Source organism: Candoia aspera, chromosome 3 (genome assembly GCF_035149785.1).
Source record: "Candoia aspera isolate rCanAsp1 chromosome 3, rCanAsp1.hap2, whole genome shotgun sequence".
Taxonomy (NCBI): domain Eukaryota; kingdom Metazoa; phylum Chordata; class Lepidosauria; order Squamata; family Boidae; genus Candoia; species Candoia aspera.
In genome coordinates this window covers 63128057-63143281 of record NC_086155.1, presented here as the reverse complement: position 1 = coordinate 63143281, position 15225 = coordinate 63128057, and the positions used below count along the sequence as shown (strand labels likewise).

Genomic DNA, 15225 nt, shown 5'->3' with positions numbered 1-15225 from the left:
TCAAGTTAACCTACATTAGAGGATCACAGTGAGGATAAAGGGAGCATGCGGAAGATCTGTATATTATCCTGAATTTCTGGGCAGATCAGTGGAATAAATTTAAAAAGCAATAAATAAACAATGGGTTGTATGGAAAATGGTTAATACCATGTACTTATTTTGTATCCTCTTCCCAAACAGTTGTATTTTATTTTCTCAGTAATTGTTTCAGGATATTAGTGTTAATTTCTTAGACTAATGAATGTTTGGAACACGTATTTTAAAGTTGCATTAATATCCAGTCAGGGTTGTATTTGTTTTTGCTTTTTCAGGCCATCAGAAGGTTTGAGGAATGCTGTGAAGCCCAGCAGCTTTGGAAGCAGTTCCATCACATGTGCTATTGGGAACTGATGTGGTGCTTCACTTACAAACGCCAGTGGAAGATGGCATACTTCTATGCGGATCTGCTTAGCAAAGAGAACACCTGGTCAAAGGTGAATTAAAAACAAAGGTGCCGGCAGGACTACTTAACAAAAGAAGATGCAAGTTAGCTAAGAAAATCAAATAATTGATCATAAATGTATTCCAGGAGATCTTTAAAATAGTTTTGACTGACTTCTGCAGGTACCAAATAAAAATAAAATAACACTATTTTTAGACTGATAACCTCATGAAGGGCAGTTTAGGAATGTAAGCTGCTGATTTTATCATACAGTAGTGGTTAACTTTTCCTTTTTAATTAATAGCAAATAGTATTTATAATTTAAATAGGTTAAAATGGGAAATGTTCAGTTCCCTGTATCCTTCTTAATATACAATATAATATTTATCTTGCCAAGAAAGAATCACATGTGTGCAACCCTTTTATTGTACATGTTTACCATTTAGTGACTTCATTCAACCATTGCAATAAATCATAATGTTATTTGGTTTTAATTTAGCATCCTTAGTATAATGTGTCAACTTAGACAGTTGTGGCTTATTCAATAAACCCTGGTTTAACCAAGCATGTCTTAATATAATGTGTGAACCCAATCAGTGAATGGGTAGTTTTAATGGGTAAAGAGCCCTTCTGCCTAATTGGGTAAGAGCCCTTTTTATTCATACTGATCTGATATACTTTAAGACCCATGAGCAATACAATTGATAATTGTCTCACCACAAACACAAGTGAATTGTTTTCTTAGGTTTGAGGAATCTGAATTAAAATCTGCCAATCAAGAGTAATTTCCTGTTTTTTCTTTTGCTGTGAGACAACACGTGATTACTTCTATTTTGAAGTGAGCAAATAACTCACTTAAATCTAAGCTTGAGTCCTCCCTGGCCCTAAGATCTTAGAACTGGCAATATAGGAATAGTAAAATATTTTACTATTTTCTGGGGTTTTTTTTAATTGTTTCCTTTTAAAAATGGCAAGCCCATTATGATTTCTTTAAACCAGACCTCCTCAACATGGGCGCCCTTCATTATGGTTTGCACTTTCCCACTATAAATAGCGATGGTTGATGAAACTGTGTAAATGATTTAGTCATAAGTTCTGCAATATAAGTCTGCGTAGGTAAAGCCCAAACATTTATCAGTTCCAGTAAGGAGAGGAATAACATGCTAGTAGGATAGCTATGTAAAAGGGAGTGCTGTTAATCTAGAGTGTAACCTTAGGGTACTTTTTATGTGCTTGTAAGCATATGAATTCACACCAACATTAAGAGAACAAAGGTAACTAAGTAGAAGAAGAAATGGGCAGGATTTCTTTTTTGGTGGAATGGAACTGATGCAAATTCCTTTTTAATAAATTGTATATCTATTCATCTGTGTATCAATATGCTTGGCAAATCATTATGAATGGATAATTACCTTACAAAAAGAGCCCATGATAATGTTGCATTCGATATTATATTGTTAAGGAAGACACTATGTTCTTTACTGAATGCTGAGAAATTCTGAGGTGTACTTCATTTGCTTGCAAATCAGCTCTAGCTGTGTAATTTTACATTTTCCTGCTGGCAAGAATAGTTCTTTTCCCACTGCTAGAAAATTGTGCACTTTCTGCTCCTTAATGGCTTCAACTTTACTGATCTGTATACTGGAGATGATACATGAATACAGCTTAAAAGTATTGTTTTTCTTTTAGGCTACATACGTATTTATGAAAGCTGCATACCTCAGCATGTTTGGACCAGAAGATTATAAACCTTTTGGAGATGATGAAGTTGCACTGTTTAGGTAAGAGTTTTGAAAACAAAGTACGTGTCAAAATAGAAGATAATGATTGATAATGGGAGAAGAAAAACTTATTTCGTTCAATCAAATTTTAAAACTAACATCATTTGATGTACTCCTGTGAATTTTATATTTACATCGTTTTAATGTTAAGAGAGATCTAATGGAATATTCTGCTCCATGGTTATGAGTTTAATTTTGTCATAATTATTCAGGAAAAGGTATATGTTCTTTTATTGGTAACCATATGCTTGCCCTGCTGCTGGTAATTTCATGACTGAGCTAAGAGAATGGCATTTTCCTAAGGTAAGAACAATTTCTAGCTGGACAACTCTGCCCATTCTCAGCCTAAAATCTCCCTGGGAAGGCCATTCACTGTACTTCTTCAGATTCTTCCAATTGCTGGATGGAATTTGGTTATCTGTGGCATGAAATGCTTTTGTGGTAAAATACAGGAATGTTTTTCCTGTTCTGTTTTGACTTCTCCTGTCTTTCTTTTTCTAGTTTTTAGAGGATTACAGTTATCATACAGGAAATCATTTAAATGTGTGTGTCTGTTTTATTTCCCAGGGCTGTGCCTAGTCTGAAACTGAAAATAGCAGGAAAGTCCTTGCCTACAGAAAAATTTGCAATTCGGAAATCCCGGAGATACCTTTCTCCAAATCCTGTTCCACTTCCTGTGCCTGTTTTGGTAAGCTGGAAAAGATCCCTCTTCCCCATCTCTTTCTTGTACATAGATATGCTAGTCTACGACTGTAATAAAGATTGATTTGATTTGAATTTGTACATAGATGCCAACATTATGTACAAACTCTCCTGATATTTCTTTAAATTTGATGATGCTGGAGATAAACACTCAGTGAGGATTCCAGTATGCTTTTATCACTGCATGAATAAAACCTGTTGTGTGCATAACTTTGAACTACTGGTAGGCTTTGTTGTGCTTACCACAAATAAGGAAGGCGTGGATTATGTGAACCAACCTTCCCCAAGCAGGTATCATCCCAACGTGTTGGACATACTAACTAGGAATTATGGTATTAAAGTCCATCACAACCGGAGAGGATCACATTGGAAAAGTCAGATGTGGCCAATAGCATATGCACATATGTATGAGTCCACATACCCAATTATACAGTACATGGATGAGAAAAAAGAGCACAAAATAATGATAAGGTCTGTAAATCAAGCCAGTCAGTGACTCACACTGGGTGACTATTAACTGTGCAAGCGTCTTGTATACATAGCACTCCATAATACAAATGGGGAAAACTCTATGGGTGGAGGGTATACTTGAGTAAGTCAAGCGATGCTAACATTTATAGAGTGCAGATAGATAACCATCTGTTCATTTCAGAAAATGAAATTCTCAACTGACTTTTTGTCTCATTTATGGCTTATAATCTTCATTTTTTAGTTTGTATTCTACTTACAATCTTCTAATACCTACATCTGCATGGGCTGTAGCTGCTGGAAACAAAGAAGTACCTATGCTTCATTTCTTTTCAGAGAGAGTTAGCATGTTTCTTTGACTGTAAATGGAGTATGTCTTTCTTGCTGGAACTTCACAACAGATGCAGCAGATGGCGCTCACTAATAATGAAACTGTAGTCTGAGGAATTAGAAACTGCAATTGCACTATTTATAGCAGGCTGTTAACAATTAACTGCTGCACCAGGCCTATTTTGGTTCTGGAAGTATCCTTATTAACCTGGGTCCTTATTAACTTGAGTACAGAAGAAAATGCCTTTTATGTTGTGGTTCTGTTTCTTCAAACTCCTGGCTCATTGCTACTGACACAGACAGGACGTCCAGGGAAGAAAAGCCGAACTGAAGATGGCCCTGCTAAAAGCGGAGCCAACAACTGCAGCAGAATGAAGAGCTGGCGGGTAGACCGCTCTTCCTAATTCACCCACAAGTGCTCCTGACAGTTGCTCTTCGCAAGTAGACTGCAAGAGAGCAGGTTTAATGCTCTGGGAGATGAGGGAAAGCCATCTTCGCTTCAATCGCAGTCAGTATCTTTATGGACACCCAGTTCATATACTTTTCTAATCACTTTCGGAAATTGCTTGTTAACTGCTTTTTAGCTATTGGGAACCTTTGGATCGATAATTCTGAAAACACTGGGTGAGTTTCCTTCAATCCTTGGTGAAAGGAGTCTTAAATACAAATTTAAAGACTTAAAAAACTTTTTTTGGAATAAACAGCAAAAGGGTGATTAGAACTTTGATTTTGGAAAGTTACAAATGGACTAAGGTTCCAGATGGATTTGAAATAAGATTGTGGAATTAATTATAAGAATTCTTCCTGTGGGAAAATGCTTTTGTTTTGAATTCTTAAAAAAAAAAACCAAGATAGGGTGAGACTTTGAAGGTTAGACACTAGAAGGAACCAGAAGGAACTAAAGATTACAATTAAAGTAGAAAAACACTTAAATTTGATTTACTAATACAAAATGAAGAATATTTTAACAGTGGACATATTGAAGGATATTTTTGAAGAATGGACCCAAAAGTTAATTTTAAGAGTGTCTGCCTCTATATGTTTTTAAATGATGTAATGGAAGAGGAACAAGTTTTACCTGACAAGATTGAGACTGATCTGAAGGTGGATATAAAAATGACAGACTACAAGAATGATATGGAAAAAGATGCTACACTGGACATACAAAAGAAACCGGCTGATGTCTTAATTTAATTATTAAGACATCATTATTAAGGGAAATACAAATAACAAACCAAGAGAGTGACCTGGATAATTTTCCTACATTGGATTTACAAAAGAGGCTTGTTAAAGCTTTGAAGAATTTTGTGGGAAGGGACAAAGAAAAAATGAAAAGAAATCAGGTTCTAGGACATTATTTGAAGGGACTAAAGATCAAGATTATTAAAAGTAAAAGGAAGGAATATAAAGGTGGTTTATTTGATAATGGTTAAAATAGATACGTTGTTATCTCTGGTAACTCTTAATGGACTTTTGCTGATCAGGACTGAAGCGATGAAACATTAAGGATTTGTTTATAGATAAGAGATGGGATATGGGAAGAAGAGATCATTCGTTGAGGCGGAGCTAAGAAGGCGACAGAGCAGCAGCTTCTCTGCTGAGCTCCTTATGATATTTTATGTTTTAGTCCTTTTTATAAACAGCCTAGCTATACATTTTAATTTTTATGTAGCTTTATTTTATAAACACATTCTCTGCAAGACATATTCTAAAAGTAAACAGGTTCCTAAAACATCATACAGGCTTCAGTTAAGACACAACCACAGTGAAGCAATGGGGAAGAACAAGAAATGCAACAGGACTAGCCTAGGCGCTCAAACTCTACCCAAACCTACAAAGCAGCCAAAAATTGAGGACTATGTGATGGACAAGAAAACTGTGAGTAAAAATAATAATAAAATAAATCCTCTCTATTCCATCCCTACCTCCAACAGTTATGATATACTGAACTGGGATTTGGAAACAGAAATTGAAAAACAACAATTATTAGAGCTGTCCTCTACTTTGCATGAGGCATCAAACCATCTGATTGAACCCCCGTCTTTACTACCTTACCCCGTTGTTAATACATCTCTGATGGAGGAAGAGCAAGTCAAGCAATCACCAAAGGAATTTACAACAGGCTTTGCTGCTAGACAATGCTTATTAACTGCACAAACTGTAATCTCAATTTTTGAATATTTAACTTCCATAAACACAAAGGTGGACTCTTTAAAAATAGCCTTTGAAACTTTTGTGCAAAGTTATGGAGATAAGCTAGCAGCTTTTAAAGTAACTCAAAACATCAACACCAACTCTGATTTGTTTATGGACAACCAAAGGAAACAAATTTGTTCAGAAGAACAAATTAAGATTAGCAAGGTCAACCAAAAACAGGCAGAGCTTACAGCCTTACCTTCTACCAAAGAGATAAGCCCAAACAAGCACAACCGCACACTTCAAACAAACCAAGTTGCTCTAAGGATTACCCTCAACAGATTTAACATTGGACATTAATCCACCAGAAGAGCTATCATTCTATCATTTAGCTCACTTCTTCGATGCCAGAATCATATGATTGACCTGAATGCTGTTGAATGGCTTCCTAGTATGACAAGACATAAACGAATTCTATTGTCTTTTAACCATTCCACCATTCCCTGTATGCTGTTCAAAATGAAATCTTTTCTTTCCACTTTTCAAATACACCCACTGCGTGTTTTCCGAGATGAAAAAAGGACTTCACTTTTTGGTTTAACATCTCAAGCAGACACTCCCCTGCCTCATGCCACAGGCAGCATGCCAATTGATAAAAACCACAGCAACCCAGCACCTTTAGTGTCCTTGACAAGACACTGCCCAAATAATCATATTGAAAAGATGCAAGAAAAAATTGGCACTGAAGAAGCTCTAGAAACAGGACTAATTAACTCTTTCGAAGCCTTACCAAACTGCGAACAAGAAGAAATACTGAGACAACTGCATGAATTAAAACAAACACTGCTGCTAACCTGAGCTGCAGCTAAACCTCTAATTGATTTGGTATCTTTGGACCTCTCATCTGACAGCAACTCTGCAGAAAATTTTTGTAAACTCTCTGAACCTTGCAATCAAACAACTCCATTAAAGAAGGAAAATAACCTACACCCCAGCAAGCCCGCATGTCCTTCTATTCCAAAACAGCCCAAACTGACTCCATCTTGTTCTGTTTCAGATAATGACAACTTGCTTCATACCGTACTATCTGAGGGCCTTGATCAGAAAAAAGGACAAAAGGAAGTTGTTGTATCAAGACCACACTCTAATCAAGATCTTCATCTTGCAAATCTAGCCACGCCCAGAGACTGCAATCTAATCGATAGCCCAAAGTTGCTGCCCACTAATGATTCCCATGCTGATGAGAACATCACCTCAACATCTTCAGTATGTCTTCTTGCACCGAGACAAGAACATTACACTTCGAATGCCACCAATTGACTTGCTTCTAAGGTTCCAGGTCACATAAAAGCCATTTCTTGGAATATTGCTGGGTGGCACAATAAATTAGTGGACACCTGTTTTGAACTGTATCTGTCAGAATTTAACATCATTTTATTACAGGAGACATGGTGCCCAGATATTTCTTCTCCTTTCTTATCAGGATTTTGCTCATATAACATCCCTGCCACTAAATTGGGTTTGTATGGAAGAGCAAGTGGTGGGTTATCAATTTTGATTTCAGCTGATACGAAAGGAATTATACAACAAAGGGATTGGTCAGACTGTGATTATATCCAGGCAGTCCAGATAGATAGCACATACTTTGTCCAAGGCAAGGTGATAGCCCAGATGCTGTATGGTGCTGAGATTTGGGGGTGGGATGAGAAGGTCGTTGCCCAATTGGAAATAGTCCAAAACAACTTTATAAGGAAGAACTTGGGCCTCCCCCAGGGCACCCCTGCTGCCTATTTGAGGATGGAGGTAGGACTACCTTTCATCACTGTTAGAATACACCTTGCATTGTTGGGCCACTATAAGAAATTAGAAAGCCTTCAAGAATCCCATCTTGCCAGACTCTGTTTTCACCATTACACAGGTGGAAATCAGTGGACTAAACTTTTGTCACCCATTTTACAAATGTATTCCCTACTATCTTTGGGAGAACTCAGAACTTGGAATAGAGAAAATATTAGAGATTGGCTTTTTGAAAGGGATGCTAATAAAGACGCAATTGCAGTATAGTCATCCAAATTTTCATCCTGGTACCATCATTATAAAAAACATAGATTCCTTTCCCAGTACCTGGTTAACATAACCAGTGTGGCACTGAGAAGAGCTTTTAACATCCCTTCGCCTGCACACCATGCCCTCTGCATATCTCAAAGGGAGGTTTTGTAAGCTCTCTGTCAAACAATGCCTCTGTCCTTGTGGTGTTGGTCAAGTGGAGGATGTTATCCATTATGTCCTCCACTGCCCCATTTATAATGAGATCAGGGCCAAATTATTAATGGCAGATGAACTCAAGGGCTCTGACCTTGAAAAACCGATTTATCTTCTTGCAGACATGTTTCTAACTGTTAGCAACCAAGTTGCTACTTTTGCTCTGCTCTCACTTAAACTTAGGAAGAAATATTTAAGTTCTTAGTTGTAGCTCTGGCTCTATTTTGTTGTAACTTTTTTTGTATTTAATGCTTCTTTATTGTTTTATTTTATAATTTAATCATTTTATTGTTTTAACATTATATTTTATTGTATTTTATTGCATTCTTATGTTATGACCTGTGGTTACAACAATAAACTTTAATACTACTGCTAGATCATTTGTTGTATTTTAAGAGAAGGTGATCCTTTTCTAAAATTGTTTATACTTGTTGTGATGAAGGGGGAAGTCATTTCTTTATATATTTCTTTTCCTTTTATTATATTCTTATTTTTTCTTTTCTATTTTTCTTTTTTTCTCTTCTGCACTTTCTATTTTTTTCTTTTTATTCTTCTTAGTTTGTATTAGTTTTTATCTTTGCACTTGTAATTTTTAATTACTATTTAAAGAAAGATACTGATACAGTTTCTTCATTCAGTTATGGGATTGCTCAGCATAACTGATGTACAGGAGGGACTACTCTTCAGTTGAGGTTTGTAATTTGTGAAGACAAGGAGAACACCACTCTATGGAGGACTTATCAAAGAAAATCAATCTATCAATCAATCAATCAATCTATCTATCTATCTATCTATCTATCTATCCATCTATCTATCTTTATTACCACCCATCTCCCTCCCAAGGAGGGACTCTGGGCGGTTTACAATAAAAACGAAATTAAAATCAATACAATAAATACACTAAAAATAAAATATGATGGAGTCTAGATGGCTAAGAGTTCTTATCAGTCCATGAATGTAATAGTCCATTGAAAATCACTCTGAAAATCCCTAAAGCAAAAAGCAGCTGAAAGGAAATGACAAAATAGGAGAACATACCTTTGACCAAGTAGTTTACAAAACCCTGCATCATTTTATGTGTGCCATTTTGGCATGTTTAGCTGGTAAAAGGTGTACTTGGTGCAAGGGTCTCAAACTCAAGACCTATGGGCCACATACAGCCTCTCAAGTTATTTTCTGCAGCCTGCAACAATACTTCGTAGACATTGAGAATGCTGCTTAACAGGGCCACAGGAAGTACTCCAGGAGAATCAGTGGCTCGGCACAGTGGTCTCACAATCCAGCTTGGCTCAGCCCCTCAGGCCTCTAGGCAACACCCAGACCTAGTTGGCTGGGCAACACAGCCAAGACTTTCAAGCTTCTTGCATCAAGCAGCGCCCCTGTCTGGAACCCTTGCCTGTTCTCACAGACCATGGTGGGCACTGTTCCTGAGGCTGTGTCAGGCTCTTCAGGCAGGGGCTGCAAGGAGATGAGGATTGGCCAGGAAAAGGCAGGCTGCCCAAGGGAGAAGAAGGAGCTGGCCAAGGAGGAAGGCTGGGCCTGCTTGCCCTACTGCAGTGCTCTCTCTATTAGGCAAGGAGTGGGGAAATCAGTGAGCAAAAAAGCAAGGTCTCTCTGCTAGACAAAGGAAGGAAAGAAAAATTCTACAAGGTAAAGAGAGAAAATCTCTTCTCAGCAAGGGGAGAGAAGAAAAAGGAAAATGGAATATGGGCAGCTCTTATTGGGATGGTTTTCCTAGTTTGTTTGTTTATTGCTAACTTGCTTTGACTACCTGCCACTTCATTTCTGAAGATTCTGAGCGATTTACAAGTAACAACACAAAAGACAGAATATAAATTCAGAAACATAACAGCAGCAAGGTGCTGCTGTGCTGCTGTGTTACCATTCAGGGTAACAGAATCTTCAGATGTCTCCAGGTGCCTTTTTAAAGATCCATGTTTTAGGGGCTCTTCAAAAATGCAATAGGAATGTAGATGTGATTTTGAAAAGAAAAAAAAACTGATAGTAGTGTGAGAAACGTGGCTCAGAAAAAGTCCCTCACTGAATAAATTTGACAAAAGTCTTGAGAAGCAGCAAAAAGGTTTTATTATCGTTCTTGCAAGGACGGGTGCCCAGCCAAGATAAGCACACCCCTTCACCCAAAGCATGCAGTTTTATTCCCTACCCCTGGCTGGTGGAATCCCTCCTCCTGTTCCCCATTGGATAGGTACTTAGGAGTTTACAGCCTATCCGAGACGCCTTAGATTCTGCAGGAAGTCCCGCCTTTGTTTATATCTCCCATTCCTCACTTTTTATCTCCCCTAGTCCCCTATTTATTCTTTTCCTTATAAGACAGCTAACCCCCTTAGAGCAAGTAGGTCAGTGTCTTGTCTGACCACAAAGCTTGCTAGTACTGGTTTTGAGCATATTTTCAGCTTGGGTAGACAGCCTACTTCCTTTATACCTGCCCTTATGGAAGAACAGTCTCCTGCTTGCCCAACCACATATATCCCACATCCTCAATATTTTGCAAGCTGAGTTTTGCAAGCTACTGGAAAAGCAATCTTATAGAAATAGCTATTGCAAAAACAACATTGCGACCCCCCTTTTTCTCACAGTAGAAATAAAACTAAATTTTGGTGTTTTGATTAATGCAAAATGCTGCCAGCTAGGGGCTAAAGTAAAATGGTCCTGTTTCACAGCTCTATTATGCAAGTAACTGTATTTCATTTTTTTCCTCATTTAATAGATTTATGTGTAATTGCCTACCATGATGCACTTCTTTTTCTTCATTTTTAACTCACTAGAGATGTTTGTATCAGTGTATGCAAAGGTTTCCATATTCCAACTTGAGCTAATAAACTAGTCAATTTCACTTGGAGGCCCCTAATTTAATTGTCAGATTAATAAAACAAGGGGTAAGGCTGTTTTGGTATCTCTGTGTAATTAAGAGTGTGATAATCTGTTTTATCTGAGAACTGATACTAGTTGTAATGAGCTAGAAAGGCAGCTTGAACATTCTTCTGCTAGAAAAATTGCAAGACTTGAAAACTTGTTTTTTAAACAAAGTATCAGCCAGTTATAGAAGAAAATTCACCAGTGCTCTGTTTATTGTTTCCTTAACTATAACATTCTGATCTTTTTGCAAATACTAATAGAATATATTTCAAATATTCTATAGTATAATTTGGAAAATGTGTTGTTGAAAGGCATTCTTTGGAGCATTTATGTAGCACTTGGAATAAAGTATGCCACATGCAGAACTTTTTATGTTTTTCCACAAGCTTGTAAGGTATCCCAATATTATGTTATACTGCAGGTTAAGTATGAATAAGTTGAGACTGAGACATGATAGCCATCACTGTATAAGTTTTTTGGGGTTTAACAACAATTAAAAAAAGAGAAGCTTTCACTAGGATTTCTCAACGATCTCTTAAGTTCTTTAAATGTTAAAAAGTAATTAATTTCAGAACTTCAGTGCAAATATCTATTTACTGTGGAGGAAGTGGACTAATAGTTTTATATTGCAGAAAGGCAGATTCCAGTTAAACGTTATGAAAAAAAAAAAACAGCAGTTCCACTGCAGAATCAATTACAAAGGGAACTGGTAGCTTCTCTTCCTTGGTTGTGTTCAAGTCAGAGATACTTTACTTTCGATTTCTGCACAAAGCAGTGAATTGAGCTTGATAGCCTGCCACCTCTACAGTTCTATGTCTAATAAAACTTGATGTCCCATTAAAACATGGCAGAGAATCCTAATATTTTATTTTTTACCTCCTTTGAATGAAGGAGGTAATGACTGTCATTGTAGTTCTCTTGTGTAATTTTCAAATATTCTTGATAACATTTGAACTAGAAAGACAGATGTAAATGCACATTCCTTGGATTTAAAAGCTCATCCCTTTCAAAGTGCTTTCCTATCATTTTCCATCTACTTGTCATTTGGAAGAAAACAGATCCATTCTTATGAATGCTCATTCTGGAGATGGAATTACATCTAGATGCACACTGGTTTAATTCTATTCATGTATTCTGTTTTCCCCAATTTTAAAATCACCCTCCCATTTACTGTTTTTCTTCCAGATTGGACTTGCATAGTGGGTAGGAAAAACAGGGTTAGTAATGGAGAGAGTTACATTCTCTTCCACCTAATCCAATTCAACCTACTGTTAGTTTTGTTTTCACTTTTTAAAGTAGAAGATTAATAGTTGAAAGAAATAATTTTTAAGCAGATCTGGGGAAATAACAGATTCTGCCTACAACATTCTATCAATGAGGCAGACAATCTGTTGATCAAGAATTGCTGGTTGGCAGAGTTATGCAGGAAATTAGGAAAAAATAAAATTTTGCTGCAACAGGCTTAACAAAAATACCTCTCAAATATTTATCTGATCTCATATATTTTGGAAGAAAGTGTGTACAGTAACATACATTATATTTTAATTGTTTCTAGGAAATGATGTATATCTGGAATGGTTATGCAGTGATTGGGAAGTGCCCAGACTTAACTGAAAACATGCTGGAATCCTTAGCAGATGCGGAAACAATCCTGGAAAAAAGCCCAGGTAAGCAGGTCTCATTGCAGATGCATTGTTGCAGAGGGTGTAGCCAGTGAGAGAGACTGTGCTTGTCTTAGAGTTCTAGGAAGTTAAACAGGTTCATCCATTCTTCTGCAGTCAGTGACTGGATTAATTGTGGGTAGTAATGATAGTAGTAATTTTGTCACTGCCGGTTGTCCTGTTTCATTTTCAGTTACTCCTCCATGACATAATTTTATGCTAGTCTGGGGAGAGGTGAACCACTTCTAGGAGTACTTTTGCATTTGTTTGTATGCTCACTTGATAAAAATCTGACTTAAGAATGGTTCACTCCGTCCTTTAAGGTGCTGTGGTATCCCTGCATGATTGAGCTGCTTATTTCCAGTATCTGTTTCTCAAAGAGCACAAGGCAGACATTTAAGAAGGCTAAGAGGGCAAAAGGCAAACTTTTTAAAATTTAAGTATAGGTGTCTAATGGAGCTCACGCAATGACAAATATTTTTTTTCTTTCCAGTTCAATAAACTATGTAATTTATATCCTTATAGATTGATAATTAACATTTGGTAGTGTCTTTTTTGCTCCTTATAATTGAGACAATTCTGCTTCCTATTACATATCACTCCTTCCCCCTTTCTGTCTGTACATGTTAGTTACAAAGCTCAGGAAGTGATTGCTCACAGTGGCAGAAGGGCAGTTTCTGGGAAGCTTGAGGGTACAACTGCACTTTTAAAGGGCAGGAGGAAGCAATCTAATGATGCAGTGGATCACCAGAAGGGAAGTGGTTAAAAAAAGGCATGTTTTTGCTTTTGGCAATTAGGAGTGGAAATGAGAGTGAAAGAGTCTTCCCACTCCTATTCCTCTTCTGAACTTTGGGCATTATTTGGAGGAGTTAAAAATGGTAATAGGAACAGGCAGCCTTTGGGAAGCAAATACTGGAATGAGTGAATGTGGTCCATTGATCATAGGCAGTCACCAATAGCTTGGAATGTACACACTGACTGGATTTAAACACCCTTCTAAGCCAGAATTCCTTTAACCATGGTTTGTTGAAAAAAATACAGCTGAGTTCACATGATATACTAAGCCTGAACCAAGGAAATCACATAATGGCTTATCAGTATATATGAACCCAGTAAGTGAGTTATGTCATATGATGATAATGCGTATGTTACTGACATAATAGCAGATTCTCCATGGAGATAATATAATTTATGGAGTCACTACTATGACTAATTCAAATAATTGGATATCATATCATATCATATCATAATATCTAAATATTGTTTATGGATAGTTTGAATATGTGTCATCAATAATTATAATTATGTTCACAACTAATAGAGTTATATGTGTATAATGATGTTAGATAAGAATATTAAATACGTTTCACATGTGCTCTACCTTAAAAATTAAAAAGATGTCAGTCACAATCCAAAATTGCCTTTGCATCTTCTTTCTTTATTTTTCAGCTACAGATTTCCTTGTTGATGATCGTTGTATGATAAAGCTTCTGAAAGGGCTATGCTTGAAACATCTGGGCAAGATATCAGATGCAGAAGACCACTTTACTTACATTCACTTCAAGTAAGTTTCCAGACTAGAAGATGCTAATGAACACTAAACCAGGAAGGCTACATCAAATTATCAAAGCCTTCAAGCAGAGTCTCTTCATGTTAGTCAACAATCTATATGTATGTCATGCTCTGCCTGCTAACCAGTAAAGATACAGATGCTAGCGTAGGCTTAGGTTCTGACTTTATTGAGAAAACAGAGTGCATGCCTTTAAAAAGCTGAGAGTGAGGGGAGCGCGCCAGAACCGGATTTAAGAACTGAGCCCAGCGTATCTGTTTGGGACTGAGGCGCCGGGGCGTATGGAGTGCCTTGAGATTGCGGTGGTCTGTCCAGACCTCAAACAGGCAAGTCGCCCCTTCCAAAAGGTGACGCCAAGCCTCCAGTGCTGCTTTAACCGCAAAGGCTTCCTTTTCCCACACGTGCCAGCGCCTCTCTGTCTCTGAGAATTTCCTAGAGAGAGAGGCGCATGGCTTCAGGATTCCAGCAGAATCCTTTTGCAGCAGGATGGCCCCAATTGAGAAGTCAGAGGCGTCCACCTGCACCACAAAAGGCCGTTCGGGGTCCGGGTGGGACAGGATTGGCTCCGCTGTGAACAGCGCTTTTAGCCTGTCAAAAGCGGTTTGACAGTCGGGAGTCCAATTAAGCACGGCCCCTGGGTTTTTGACCTTGCGCTTCTCCCTGACGCCTTTGGTCTTTAGTAAATCGGTTAAGGGCAGGGCAATTTCCACGAACCCCCTCACGAAGGACCTATAGAAGTTCGCGAGCCCAAGGAAGCTTTGAAGCTGGCGCCTGGTGCGTGGGCGTTCCCAGCTCAAAACTGCCTGAACCTTCACGGGGTCCATTTCTATGCCCTTGTCAGAGATTCTGTACCCTAAGTAGTCCAAGCGTGACTTGTGGAATTCGCACTTGGACAGCTTAGCGTAGAGTTTGGCTTTCCGGAGCTTAGTGAGAACTTGTCTCACTAGTCTCTCGTGTTCCCTCTGAGTCCTTGTGTAGATTAGGACATCATCCAGGTAAACTAGTACGCTCTTGAAC

At 37.8% G+C, this 15225-nt stretch overlaps 1 protein-coding gene across 2 annotated transcripts in view; it reads left to right on the top strand.

Moving 5' to 3' along the window:
* The window catches only part of TTC39A (tetratricopeptide repeat domain 39A), a 69580-nt gene that overhangs the window by 38135 nt on the left and 16220 nt on the right, over window positions 1–15225 (top strand). The window contains exons 12-16 of one of the 2 annotated variants that reach the window (XM_063297925.1): window positions 312–473; window positions 2111–2202; window positions 2770–2890; window positions 12533–12644; window positions 14088–14202. In XM_063297925.1, coding sequence (XP_063153995.1) covers window positions 312–473; window positions 2111–2202; window positions 2770–2890; window positions 12533–12644; window positions 14088–14202 — 602 coding nt within the window. Of the gene's footprint in view, window positions 1–285; window positions 474–2110; window positions 2203–2769; window positions 2891–12532; window positions 12645–14087; window positions 14203–15225 lie in introns of both variants that reach the window. The other variant, XM_063297924.1, reaches the window with a different exon arrangement.